This window comes from Myotis brandtii, unplaced genomic scaffold, assembly GCF_000412655.1.
Source record: "Myotis brandtii unplaced genomic scaffold, ASM41265v1 scaffold45, whole genome shotgun sequence".
Taxonomy (NCBI): Eukaryota; Metazoa; Chordata; class Mammalia; order Chiroptera; family Vespertilionidae; genus Myotis; species Myotis brandtii.
This window is the reverse complement of record NW_005367209.1, coordinates 6,831,460-6,844,283: the sequence shown is the minus strand read 5'-3', so window position 1 is coordinate 6,844,283 and position 12,824 is coordinate 6,831,460. Positions and strand designations below refer to the sequence as shown.

Here is a 12,824-nt window from a genome sequence, read left to right as displayed (position 1 = left end):
TCCTGATGTAGGGAAAATAATCTCACTATAAAAGAGGGGCCATGCTGGCCAGGTAGCTCAGTTGGCTGGGGCATTATCTGTTCCTTTCCCCTCCTACTAAACTGTGGGCTCCAAGATGGCCTTCCAAACAATTCATGTGACTCCTACCTCCGGGTGACTCCAAGTGCCATTTGCTAACAGAAGTAGCAAAGTCACATTTTACTTGGAATTTAGGTTCTACAGCTAATGCTTATGATACCAAATGAGTCTAAATCACCCCTGACAAGCCCTCAGGAAGGCTCCACCCTGGAACCTGATGTTCTGTCTCCCCATCACCATCCACAGATAATTTCCTCCTAGACTGGAACACAAAGTTACCTCCTCCACCACCAGGCATCAGAGGAAGTAGGTGGTTTATGTTCAAGGGCCACCTTGCATAAGGGATACACATTTAAACACATGCCTCACCCTCTGCACAGCAGGATACTCATGCTATGAATAGTCCACAGGAACTAGAGCGACTGACCCTACGGGAGACACACATCTCCCATCTTACACCCACTCCCGAGCATATGGTCCTCACATCCACTAGTGGGTGGAATCACCCACACCATTTAGACTTGTCAAGTATGTAGAGCTGAATTCATGTGATGTGCGGTATGAGGCAATGCTCCTCCACGGCACAATTCTATCCAGCTCAAGCAGGTCCTCCTCTTCCCTCCACCTGCCCCACAAGCAACTGGCCCTGCCTCTCGCCCTCCCTGACCTCCCTCTTAAAGGCTATTATGTTCCCTACGACTCTTTCCTTGGCATAGTTTATTACCTCTCTTCCTAAGGGCTCTCAGGCTTCCTTCCTTTTTATTTATTTTTTTAATGTTTTTATTGATTTCAGAGAGAGGAAGGGAGAGGGTGAGAGAAAGAAACATCAATGATGGGAGAGAACCTTTGATCGGCTGCCTCCTGCATGCCCCCACTGGGGACCAAGCTGGCAATCTGGGCATGTGCCCTCACCAGAAATCGAATCATGACCTCCTGGTTCATGGGTTCATGCTCCACCACTGAGCCACACCAGCCGGGCTCAGCCTTCCTTAGGGCTCCTGAATCCATATAAAAACCAGAGGCCCAGTGCACGAAATTTGTGCACTTGGGGGTGGGGTGTCTCCTCAGCCCAGCCTGCGCCCTCTTGCAGTCCGGGAGCCCTCAGGGGAATGTCGGACTGATGGCTTAGGCCCACTCCCAGCTGTCAGTCAGACATCCTTAGCACTGCTGCGGAGGCAGGAGAGGCTCCCGCCACCACCACTGTGCTTGCCAACCCTGAGCCTGGCTGAGTGGCACTCCCCTTGTGGGAGAGCACTGACCACCAGGGGGCAGCTCCTGTGTTGAGTGTCTGCCCCCTGGTGGTCAGTGTGCATCATAGCAACCAGTCGTTCCGCCATTTGGTTGATCTGCATATTAGGCTTTTATTATATAGGATGGTGAGACCTCCCTCCTCAGTTAGGGAAGACGTGGCCCAAGAGGTTTTTCACTTTTGCTCTTGGAAGGGTGAAGGAAGAACAGAAAGATCTCCTCCAGACCTTGGGAGCTTGGCTTGCAGGATACGAAGGAACACAATAAATACTGTTTTTTGTGTGCTTTTTGAATGAATGAGTGCTTGATAAGAAGAGAACTTCCATTTGCTTCCATAGGATACTCCACCCTCTCTCCCACCCTCAATCTTCAGGTACTTTCTGAGGCTTAGGTTTCACCTGCTCATTTGGGATCCCAGGCCAGGCCTTCTGCCACACCAAGCCACACCAAGCTCAGCAGTGCTCACATGCCTTTAATTTAGAACTGCTTAGCCACACTCCATCACTGCCCCAGGATGGTGGAGAGGGATAAAGATGTATGGTCAGGTAGGCCGTGCCAGCTCTGAGTCCAAGAGGGAAGGCCTAGGTCAGGCTGGGGCCTGGGTAGGGGGCTCCTGGCCCCAGGCGATGAGGGAGTTGCTGGCCTGAGCAAGCTCAGTGATGGACACCCGGCCCCGCTGTCGGATGAAGTTAGCCACAGCAGCCAGTTCCTCTGGGGTTATGTAGATGAACTTGCCCCGGTCGTCAATCACACCTGAGGGGACACACAGGTTGTGGGGCTAAGCCTTCTGGGCCCTCCTCATCTGGCCTGAGATGCCCTCCCACCCCTTCATAACTGGCTCCAAGCCCTCCAGGCCTGCCTGCCTGCCCAGCCTTTCCTGGCTGCATCCAATCCTGGTTAGGAGTCAAATCAGGCTTCCTTGCCTGTCCTGGTACCGAGCCATCCCTGGGCGGCACGCCCTCCTTCTAACAGTGTCCCCTGCTCAGTGTCCATCATTGCACACCGTTCTCCCGCCCTCGGTTATGATTCTGCCTCTACAACAAGTACCTGGAGCCCCCTGTGGTTAGACACTCCCCAAAGCCAAGGCCTGTAGTGATTGATTCTCATCCTCTCACCTGTCAGAGTCCCCTCAGCCAGCAGGTCCTGAATGCGGTTTATGGTGTCCTGTGAGGAGAACAATTCTCAGAGTAGAGACGGGTGCTGCCATCCCCAGAAAAGGCACCTGCAACCTCCCTGCCACCACAGCCAAATCTCCTCCTCCCCACTCTCATGGCTGCTCCGCCATCCAATGTGACTCTGCTTCTCCTCTGGAGGGTATCAGGGAAGACGAGGCTGGGGCCCTGCATGACCCCAAGAGAGGCACTTTTCCAACCAGGAGAGGAGCAGTGGTGACATTTGGCCATGAAGGCTGGTACAGCCTGTTTGCAACAGTTGTCAAGGTAACTAGACTTGGGCTGCTTCAGTTACAGGGGCTGCTGGAGTGATAGGACTTTATTCTTTTCTTCTCTGCCTGTTCTTCCATCTAGCAGAAAGGCAGGGTTCTAGCTTGGAAAAATGCCCCTTTGATATTTAAACAGAATGTGACTCCTCATTCATAAGATAAAAATATATTTGAAAACATAAACACACACACACACACACACACACACACCAAAACCCCCGCAGGATTCTTGGGGTGCCAAGAGAGTCCTCCTCTCTACTCCCTCCTGGTTGGGGCAGGGTAGAGGGGGCAACAAGACTCTCCATCTTTAGAGCAGGCCCTCTGACAGCCACACTCCACACAGCAGGCCATCTTCCAGGGCTTACCTGAGTCCGCAGGCCCACCTGGGAAGCCAGATCTTCCAAGAGCACAACCTTGGACTGCTACAAAGAGAGAGAGTAAAAGGAGGGAGGCTCAGTGGGCAAATCCCTCTCAACACAAACTGAGGTTTGCATTCTGATCTGATCTGCTTTGGGTGCCTGGGTAACTGTATTCTAGTAGATTCCTGTGGAAGAGCCGTAATCACCTCACACACTCACTCACACACTCTCCCAACCATGCATACACAGAGACACACACACTCATAAGCTCTCCCTTTCCCCTGCTTGTGGAGAGGTATCTGCCTAAAACTACCACCTGGCCCACAGGCTCCATCCTGGACTGGGCACCACACTGAGACACACACACACACACACACACACACACACACACACACACACGTGGGGAGTCAGCACAGCTGCCACCTTATCTGTAGCCAGCTGTATCGTTTTTAACATCACAGACAGGTTGGAAGGAGAAGCACCATAAGATGAAGGGATGGGGTGACAGTCACCAAAAATGATTTTAATTTTTTAAAAATATGTTTTTATTGATTTTAGAGAGAGAGGAAGGGAGAAGGAGAGAGAGATAGAAACATGGATTGGCTGCCTCCTGCAAGCCCCCTACTGGGAATCGAGCCTGCAACCCAGGTATGTGCCCTGATTGCAATGGAACCGGTGACCTATCAGTGCACAGGACGATGCTCAACCAACTGAGCCATACCGGCCAGACTCAACCAAAAGCTATTTTAAAAAAACTATTTCCAGGACTATTTGCTGAGGACCTGCCAGGACAACACACTGAGAAGGTGTGGAAAATACAATGGTGACCAAAACATTGAACTCACAGACGGACAGGGGAGACAGGCACGAATCTGGACACACACACACACACACACACACACACACACAGAATCTGGACAAGGAGAGAGCAGATAAAAGGGCGCAACAAGCAGGGGTCTCAGTGGAGGCAGTATGGCTCATTCCCACCTTGCCTTTGCTTACCCCCCGTATGCCCAGAGACCCCCACACTTCTCACCATCCTCTTCACACTGTCTGAGGCACTGGACCCACCCTTAAAATAACTCTTGCTAACATTCTCAGTGCTTTCCACACACGCCATGTTCCACATGCTTCCCTCAAACCCTCAGCAGAGCCTTTAGTTCTATGGGGGGCGTGCGGCTGAGAGTCCACTGCTGGGTCCTACACATGCATCTGCCCCTGCTTCCCCCACAAACAGACAGCATATGATGCTAGAGAAGGCAGCCTTGTATGTTTCCGTGATTCTGTCATAGCAATTGAGCTGGGGGAGGAGTGACACAGTGACACCTCCCGGGCTGAGATGGCATGTGACTGTTCTAAATGCCAAACTGAATGTGCAAGCAGGGAGGCAAGCGAGCGGCAGTTGGACAGGGAACGGGCAAGCACAAGGTGACCTGGCCAGCTGGCCTCTACCTACAAAGCAGGGGGTGGGTGCTGGGTTCTCAGAGATAGCGCAGAGTGGGAACACAAAGTCACCCAGGTGGTCCCTGAGGTGCTGGGGCCAAAAATCAGCTTGGAAAAATAAACCAACAAAAAACCTAGCCCTGATCAGAAAGGAGAATGGACCGATTGACAAAAACCAGTCAGACCTACGCCTCACATAACTATGCTGGCACAATAATGTGCCACCAGTTCTGAGACACTAACAGGGCTCACCCCTTGGAGCCGGGAGGAGGGGTGGGGGGGCTGGATTTTGAATGACCTCCTTCTCCCTGCAGACAGAATCTCTGGGAAAATCAGCACAGGCTGGAAAGACCTCTAAGGTCCAGAAGAGCTTGGAGATCCACCAGAAAATGGTTCCTCCGGAGCCATGGAAAGTGAGGGCTGGAACTGCCTGGGCCTTTTCTCAGGTCTCTGTAGAGGACAGGGGGAGCTAAAGCTGACGGAGGGCTTCCTGGAGGAAGGACACAGGGCCATGGTGCTGCCCACTGGGTAGATGGGGACAGAAAGCTCCAAACGGCAGCAGGGAAGTGTGAGAGATGTCCTGCCCAGGCTGCAGCCCTCACTCATGGGTGCCAGGGTGGAGAATGGGCTCCATCGGAGGGGAACGGGCACAGCCTGAGGGAGCTTTCTCCCTCTTGGGAAACACCGGCCCCCAGGCTGTGAGCCCAGCCCCTAGCTGCTGGGAGGCATCTAAACCCTGCTCTCTTTCAGGAGGTGGGGGAGGATTATGCAAGCCCTGGTTCCTTGGCACCCCCTAGTCCCACCCCCACCCCCGCTCCCTCTGCACTCCATCCCTCAGCCGCCTCTGCTCCTCTGAGCTGCTCTTGAAAACCTCTCGCATCCTTCGCGGGAGAGGAGAAGTTGCTTAGCAGCAAAGCAGAGCAGGACAGTGCTTATGCTTATGTAACCCAGAGCAGCACCTGGGCGGCCTGTGCATAGAAGGGGACACACCTGCCACCCACCCTGGATCCCAAAGGAAGCAGCATCATTTCCACCCCCACCCCCAAGACCCAAGTTCCAGGTCAGGAACACATGGCAGTGGAGACTCTGGATGACAGAACTGACAGAAAACACATGTGAAGACACCTGAAAATACAGTGACTCACTGAGCACGGGGTCTGAAGAGCAGGGAAACTGTCAAACCCTGAGTGTGAGGAAGCAATCAAAGGCTCATGCCTCCCACACAGACCCAGATCCTTCTCCACCTTCGGGGTCAGAGAAGAGACACTCCTGGCCGGGACCCTGGCAGCTCAGCCCCTCTCAGTCCTACTGCCCACACCTGCATGAGCTTGAAACTCCTACAGCCCCACTCGGATCTGTTCCCTCTGGGCCTTGAGAACACACCTCTCCCTCTCTCTCTCTCTCTCTCTCTCTCTCTCTCTCTCTCTCTCTCACACACACACACACACACACACACACACACACACACACACACACGGCAGGTGGCTTCTTACCTTGATGTAGTTGATGAACTCTGTCAAGAAGCTGTGGGACTAAAGGACCAGAGAAACCAGAGTGAGTGTCGCCCTTGCAGAGGCTGCAGGGGTCTATGCTTGCCCACCTGCCCACCTGAGTGCCACCTGCCCATGTGCTTGCTTGTGTGCCTGCCCAACCACCTGCATATGCCACCACCTTCGCCAGCAGCACAGCCTCCCACAATGAGGGTTTTGGGAGCACCACCTCTCCTGAGGACAAGGCCTCTCGCTGCTAGAGCCTGCTGGTCACCATGCCCACCCATCTCTCACTGCCTATCTGGGGAGGCAGGTGAGGAGCAGCAGGGTGTCTGGGATGCGATGGCCAGGCCTGCTTTGGTGGGTGGAGGGAGGGTTTCGAAGGAGTGGCAGGCCCACCTGTTCCTCAGTCATGGTCTCGCTCACGCCCTCCTCCTCCACCACGAAGGCCTCCTTCAGTTTCAGGTACTCCTCATGCTCCCGCTGGGCCTGCTCCTCCCGGGCTTTCCTCTCCTCCTCCTCCTGTGGACACAGAGTGGGCAAGAGTCAGGTATTTGGGCACAGGTGCCCACCCCATCCCTGTTCTGGTCCTTGCTGCCCCCACAGGGCACCAGGTCATACAGCTCAACCCTTTCTTAGGGACAGAGCTCCTTCAAGACCCCGATCCCTCCGGCCCCCATGTTGGACAGAAGGCAGAGGCCCCTCTTCTCATAGTTCTATGACCCCTCCCACAATATTCTCCAATCACCCTCTCCCTCTCTCTTCCTGTCATGTTCAAACAAGCACCTAAGGCTTCATATCCTCACCATCCATTCACACTCCGGCCCACTCTATCTGGCTTCTGTGTACCCAGCTCCTCGGAAACAACTGCTACCATCTCACCCATGCTCTTAATCCCACCAAATCCAAAGGACAACCATCAGCCTCCCAGTCCTGTCTTCTCGGTGGTATTGGGCAGAGTTGACCTCTCCCTCTTTCTTCCCGTGGCTTCCAGACCCCTCCTCTCCTGTACTTCCTCCTGCTCCTCCGGCCGTTCTTTCCGCCTCCCTCTTCCATTCTTTCTCCATGCCCACAGCATCAATAACCATTTTCTTGCCAGTGGCTGCCACAGTTGTATCCCTGCCCAAATCTCTACTCCCAAGCACATGACTGCCCACATGACACACTCATTGGGCTGTCACACAGGCACCTCAAATTGAATTATGTTCTAGAACAGCGGTTCTCAACTTGTGGGTTGCGAACCCTTTGGGGGTCGAACGACCCTTTCACAGGGGTCGCCTAAATACATCCTGCATATCAGATATTTACATTACGATTCATAACAGTAGCAAAATTACAGTTATGAAGTAGCAATGAAAATAATTTTATGGTTGGGGGTCACCACAACATGAGGAACTGTATTAAAGGGTCGCGGCATTAGGAAGGTTGAGAACCACTGTTCTAGAAGGACCCTGTGATCTATTCCCCACACGTCTGATCCTCCTCCTGAGTCCCTGGCTCTGTGAGTCACACAGTCCTCTGGCCAGTGGCCCCAGTCAGAAATGAGGTCCCATCTCCACTTCTTTCTTTAACTTCCAGAAAGCATCTCAGTCCATCCATCATCACCATCACCTCGTACAACAACCTCCCCCCAACCTAATCCATTTCCTAGAGCTCTCAGAAAGATCTTTTCAAAACGCGAAGCTCAAGTGGAGACGGGGAATATCCTGATGAGCCTGGAGCACCTTGCAGTGCCCAAAGTAAGAAAACAATGAGAGTATGTCAAAGGCACACAGCAGCCAACTGAAAGAATGGCCAACATTGGAACAATCGCAGCAACAAAATAGATAAAATAGTACTGGATTACAAGACAAAGTACAAAATAAATAGTCATAAGTCCATGTAGGTAAAAATAAACAGTTGAGTATATAAACAGAGAAGAAAAGATAAATCTCCCTTACAAAAGAATTCCAAATACTTTTTTGAAAAATATGGAAGGAACGCTTCATGAATTTGCGTGTCATCCTTGCTAATCTTCTCTGTATCATTCCAATTTTACTAGGAGTACATGTGCTGCCAAAGCGAGCACCCCGAATGCTTTTTGTAGATGCTCTCTAAACGAGGCTGGGCATAAATCCCCACCCCTTAAGGGTGGCTTGTGCACAGGGACTTGTTTACGAAGAAGTATGGGAAGGAAAGAGTAACATTACAGGGGAGAAATTTTGTTTCTTAAATTCTAACTCTTCCTAAGAGCTTTCCATCTTTTTAAAAAAAATGTTTTTATTGATTTTTAGAGAGAGAGCAAGGGAGAGGGAGAGAGGGATAGAAACATCCATGCGAGAGAAGCATCATTGATTGGCTGCCTCCTGCACACCCCCTACTGGGAATGTGCCCTGACTGGGAATTGAACTAGTGACCTCTTGGTTCATGAGTCAACGCTCAACTACTGAGACACAGTGGTTGGGCTACAGTGGAGAAATTTGACAAAATCCCAGCCAGGTGATCTAGGTTAACATCACTAGTGACCCGTCAAGTTGATAACATGTACCATTGATATGTTGTGTTGAAGATGGCAGTTTGCCTGTGGTCTTCCTGCCAGAAACCCATAACCTCAGTCTAACCATGAGAAAAACATCAGCCAAATGCAAATTGAGGAACACTGTACAAAATACTTCCCCAGCCCTCTTCAAACAATCAAGTTAATCAAAAGCAAGGGAAGTCTGAAAAACTGTCACAACCCAGAAGAGCCTAAGAAGACATGACAACCAAGTGTAACGTGGTCTTTTGGATATGATCCTGGAAACGAAAAAGGATACTGGGGGGAAACTAATAAAATCTGAATAATGTGTGGGGTTTAGTTAGTAATAATGCATCCATATTAGTTGTGAGAAATATGCCACGATAGGTAAGATGTCAATAACAGGGAAACTGAGTGAGCGAGAGAAGAGCCCCAGGATATTGAAGGTGCATTAGCCAGAGTCAATACTTAACAAAGGTGAAAAAACCCTCATGCTAATGCCTCCCTCTGCTGTGTTCTGGTCCCTTCCCTTCACTACAGCACCCACAGCCAGGTTTTCTGCTATCCTGAACAATGAGGCCAGTCAGAGCCTGAAGGCACAAAGCTATGGGGTCTTCCCAGCTGGGGCAGCCCTGGCTCTTACCCTATATTACATCACATCGTTGTGATATTCCCTTTCTTGAGTACCTGGTTCTCAGAAGGAAGAAAGCATCTGGCAAACAAATGGTCATTAACAACCTTTATTGCTGTGGCCCTCATCCCTGAGCATCTCTTCTATGCCAGGCCCTAAACAGGACCTGGCTCAGGCAGGGCCCACCATCTCTCACAGTGACCTGTAACAGCCTCAAGGCCCTCAGGATCTAGACCCCCCCACCCCCACCTCTTTGACCCCTCTCCTTGCTTACCCTGCTCTAGCCACTCTCACCACCTCATTGTCTTCAAGTATTCCAGGTATGACAATACAACACAGGCATAAAAAATCCCATCTCAGGCTCTGCTTTTCAGCAGTAGCTTTACACAGACCCAGGGCCCAAGCAAACCCGGGCCTGCCCCTGCACCTGGTCTATGGCCCATCTTCTGGGTTGGAGGAGTTGGGGAGCTGCATGGGAAACAAGGCTGCCTAGTCAGGTGTCAGAGTCAGGATTTGGGGTTGGCCTCACCTTCTGTTTCTCCTCCAGCCGAAGCCGCTCCTCCTCCTTCTTCCACTCTGCCTCACGCTGGGACTCAAGGCGTTTCCGCTCCTCACGCTCAGCTTCCTCTGCCTGGAAAGAGGTCTTCATAGGGGCACATCCCCACCCCCAGCTAGAGGTTGCCCACCTCCAAACAGGCCAGGGCAGACAATGCCTGGGCCAGGCCACAGACCGAGGCTGCAGGAGACAAAGCCAGCAAGCAGCAAACACCAGCCCAGTATGCAAAGATCCTCAAAGGGAGGGTCCACCATAGGGCCCTTTCCCACTTCCCAGAGCTGCACCCCACCCCTCCTGCTTGCCTCTCGCTGGGCTTTTCGTGCTTGTTTCTCCTCCAGTTTCCGTAGTTTCTTGGCTCCAATTTTCCCTGACAGGTGAGTTTCCACGGGCTTCTCACTGTCTTCTTCCTCGTGGGCTAAGTGTGGTTAGAGAGACACTTCAGGTCCTGGCTAGAGAGGACTGATGATGGATCCACCCCACCCCTTGTCCCTGTCCCTTTCACCCACCTGCAAGTCACTAGCCCAGCTCTGCCCTCCAGAGGCATCTGCCATGAATGCAGAAATTTAAACTCCAGGTGTACGCGTATTAGGGGTGATGGTAGGGTGTGGGGACCAGAGAGCAAGGGAAGAGATAACTTTAGATGCTGCATAGCCATAGAGGGAGGCACCAGGTTCCAATATCTGAATGCCTGCAAATCACAGGCAGGACTGTCTGGGTTTGCAGTTCTCTGTTTTCTGTCTCTGAGCCAAAGCTCCAGGGAAGGAAGTCCCAGGGGAAATTTATCCCCATCCCCTCTCCCTCCCATCTCAAGTCTCAAATCATCTTCACTGTAATCAGAACTGCTGGGGGTTCTGGGCTCAGCCCCTGGCCAGGATTATCCCTTTGACCCACCAGATCCAAAGCAAAAAGACAGCCCAAACCCCAGGATTACCCAGGCCAAAGGCCCTGAAAGTTAAAGACCCGCTGGTTCCTGAGTAGCAAGGATGTTTGATTCCAAGTCTGAGACAGGAGGCATGGTGCAACTAAAGTGGCTAATTTCCAAAGGTACAAGGGCAAAAGCCCCAAATGCTTCCTCCTCAGTCTCAAGCCAGCTATAGAGCACTGGAAAGGGATATTCTTTTACATAATCCTAAGGGCTCTCTGTTGGTCTCCCAGCACCAGGGATATAGAGGCTCCTGTCAAAAGAATATTTCTGTCCTCAAACTCTTCTCAGGTTATGGGCGATTCCACTCCAGGAACTGCAGAAGCTCTTAGCCAGGAACTCCGGCTCTGGGGTGAGGCCCTCGGGGAAAGAATATGCCCACACCAGGAAGGGTGCTGGAATATAAGGAGTGGGCTGAGAAGCTCTTGTGGTCAATCTAAAGATCCCTGCCCTCCTGCTTGGACACTGAGAACCAAGGTTGACCCATTGAAATAAGGGTCAGGATCCAGAACTTCTGGTCCCTAGGACTGAAGGCCAAGTCCAAGTCTGGCCACACCCCATCCTATGGCTCCCAGACATCCCTCTCACACTGGCTCCACATCCTATCCTTCTACCCAGCTTTTGGAGCCCTCTCTTCCCCTGAACCATTTCCTTCCCCTTCCCCTACAGGCTGTGGCCCCACTCACCTGGGATGACAGCCTCATCCTCATTCTCATCCACCTCCAACCTGGCCACCCGCTGGGCTTGACGCTGGGCCTGCAGGCGGCTGCCCAGGTCCCTGCGGCGCCGGGGTCTAGCCCCAGCCCTCTGCTCCTCGGGCTGGGCCACTCGGCCTGCTATTGCTGTCTCTTCTCCATTGTGCACTGGCTCTTGGTCGGCTGTAGGAAGAGAGGAACCATAACGCTGTCGGCAGCCCAACCCCCCTGATGGCAGGGGAGCAACATCCCAAAAGTCTCATCCTCCTCAACTCAACTTCCTCCAGGCTCCTAAAACCCAGAGCACCAATCCCACCTTTTCAGACCACTGAGACATTTACAACCCAGACCCACACCTTGGTCCTATGAGCAAGATCACCCTTTGCCTCTTGCCTGTGTTAATACCTTTCCCCTCAAGGTTCCACCTTTCCAGCTGGCCCATCAGTTTACCACCCTGATGGAGCAAGATGGGGCTGAAGCTCTAGCTCCCCCAGGAAAACCACCTGGACCCATCCAGAGCTCACCCGCATGCCCTCTGCAGGACTGCATTTATTTATTTATTTATAAATATATTTTATTGATTTTTTACAGAGAGGAAGGGAGAGGAATAGAGAGTTAGAAACATTGATGAGAGAGAAACATCCATCAGCTGCCTCCTGCAAACCCCCTTACTGGGAGAGTGCCCACAACCAAGGTACATCATGCCCTTGACCGGAATCGAACCAGGGACCCTTCAGTCTGCAGACCGACGCTCTATCCACTGAGCCAAACCGGTAAGGGCTAGGACTGCATTTATTTCTTGTATAACACCCCCTAAACGCCATGGTTTTATCTGGCATCTCAACCAGAGAGCCCACCGGGGGGGCTGTCTTTCCTCCCAGGAAGACCTGTTGGCTATCTGCTTACCTCAGCTTCTCTCCCCTGCCCCTGGAGCATGCAGGTGCTCCGAGTAGCTTGTGGGCCAGAGAAGGGGAGAGACATTATACACAAAGCCATATGCGGACAAGAGGTGGGGTGAGGAATGACGGTGTATCTGTTCTATGCCCTGGACGATGCATGACATGATCTTCGGATCGGAGTGCAGAACAGGGGGGAGGAGGGTGCATGGGTGTCTTTTTGAGAGGGAAAAGAGAGAGCTTCATTCCAGGCAGTTCTCTGAGTCGCCTCGTGCTCTCTCCAGCTGGTGGGTAGGCAGGAAACACTCAGGTGCCCACTTCTTGGCACCCGCTCCGGAGCCAGCTTTGGGGGGGGGCGGGGGGGACTCCTGCGGCCTCTCCTACGGGCGCAGAGTGGGATCGCCCCAATGAGAGATGGCAGTGTTGTCCGCCAGGGCCCAGCCCCTCTGGGCCAGTAGGTCTGGAGTGCCTGGGCCCGGGAGAGCCGTGTAGGACGCCGCTATCCCGCCCGCGGGTTCCAGCACCGCGGTTCCCAGCGGATCGCGTACGTCTACGTTAGCGCAGGAGC

At 52.6% G+C, this 12,824-nt stretch overlaps 1 protein-coding gene across 1 annotated transcript in view; it reads right to left on the bottom strand.

The window, feature by feature from the left end:
- Positions 1–1,778: 1,778 nt before the first annotated feature.
- DDRGK1 (DDRGK domain containing 1) overlaps positions 1,779–12,824 on the bottom strand; it is an 11,799-nt gene continuing 753 nt past the window's right edge. The window contains exons 2-9 of the mRNA XM_005874755.2: positions 11,352–11,618; positions 10,046–10,158; positions 9,717–9,818; positions 6,459–6,581; positions 6,063–6,101; positions 3,133–3,189; positions 2,442–2,490; positions 1,779–2,079 (exon numbers count right to left, since the gene is read on the bottom strand). Of these exons, the coding sequence (XP_005874817.1) occupies positions 1,913–2,079; positions 2,442–2,490; positions 3,133–3,189; positions 6,063–6,101; positions 6,459–6,581; positions 9,717–9,818; positions 10,046–10,158; positions 11,352–11,618 (917 nt within the window). The 3' untranslated portion in view covers positions 1,779–1,912. The remainder of the gene's footprint in view (positions 2,080–2,441; positions 2,491–3,132; positions 3,190–6,062; positions 6,102–6,458; positions 6,582–9,716; positions 9,819–10,045; positions 10,159–11,351; positions 11,619–12,824) is intronic.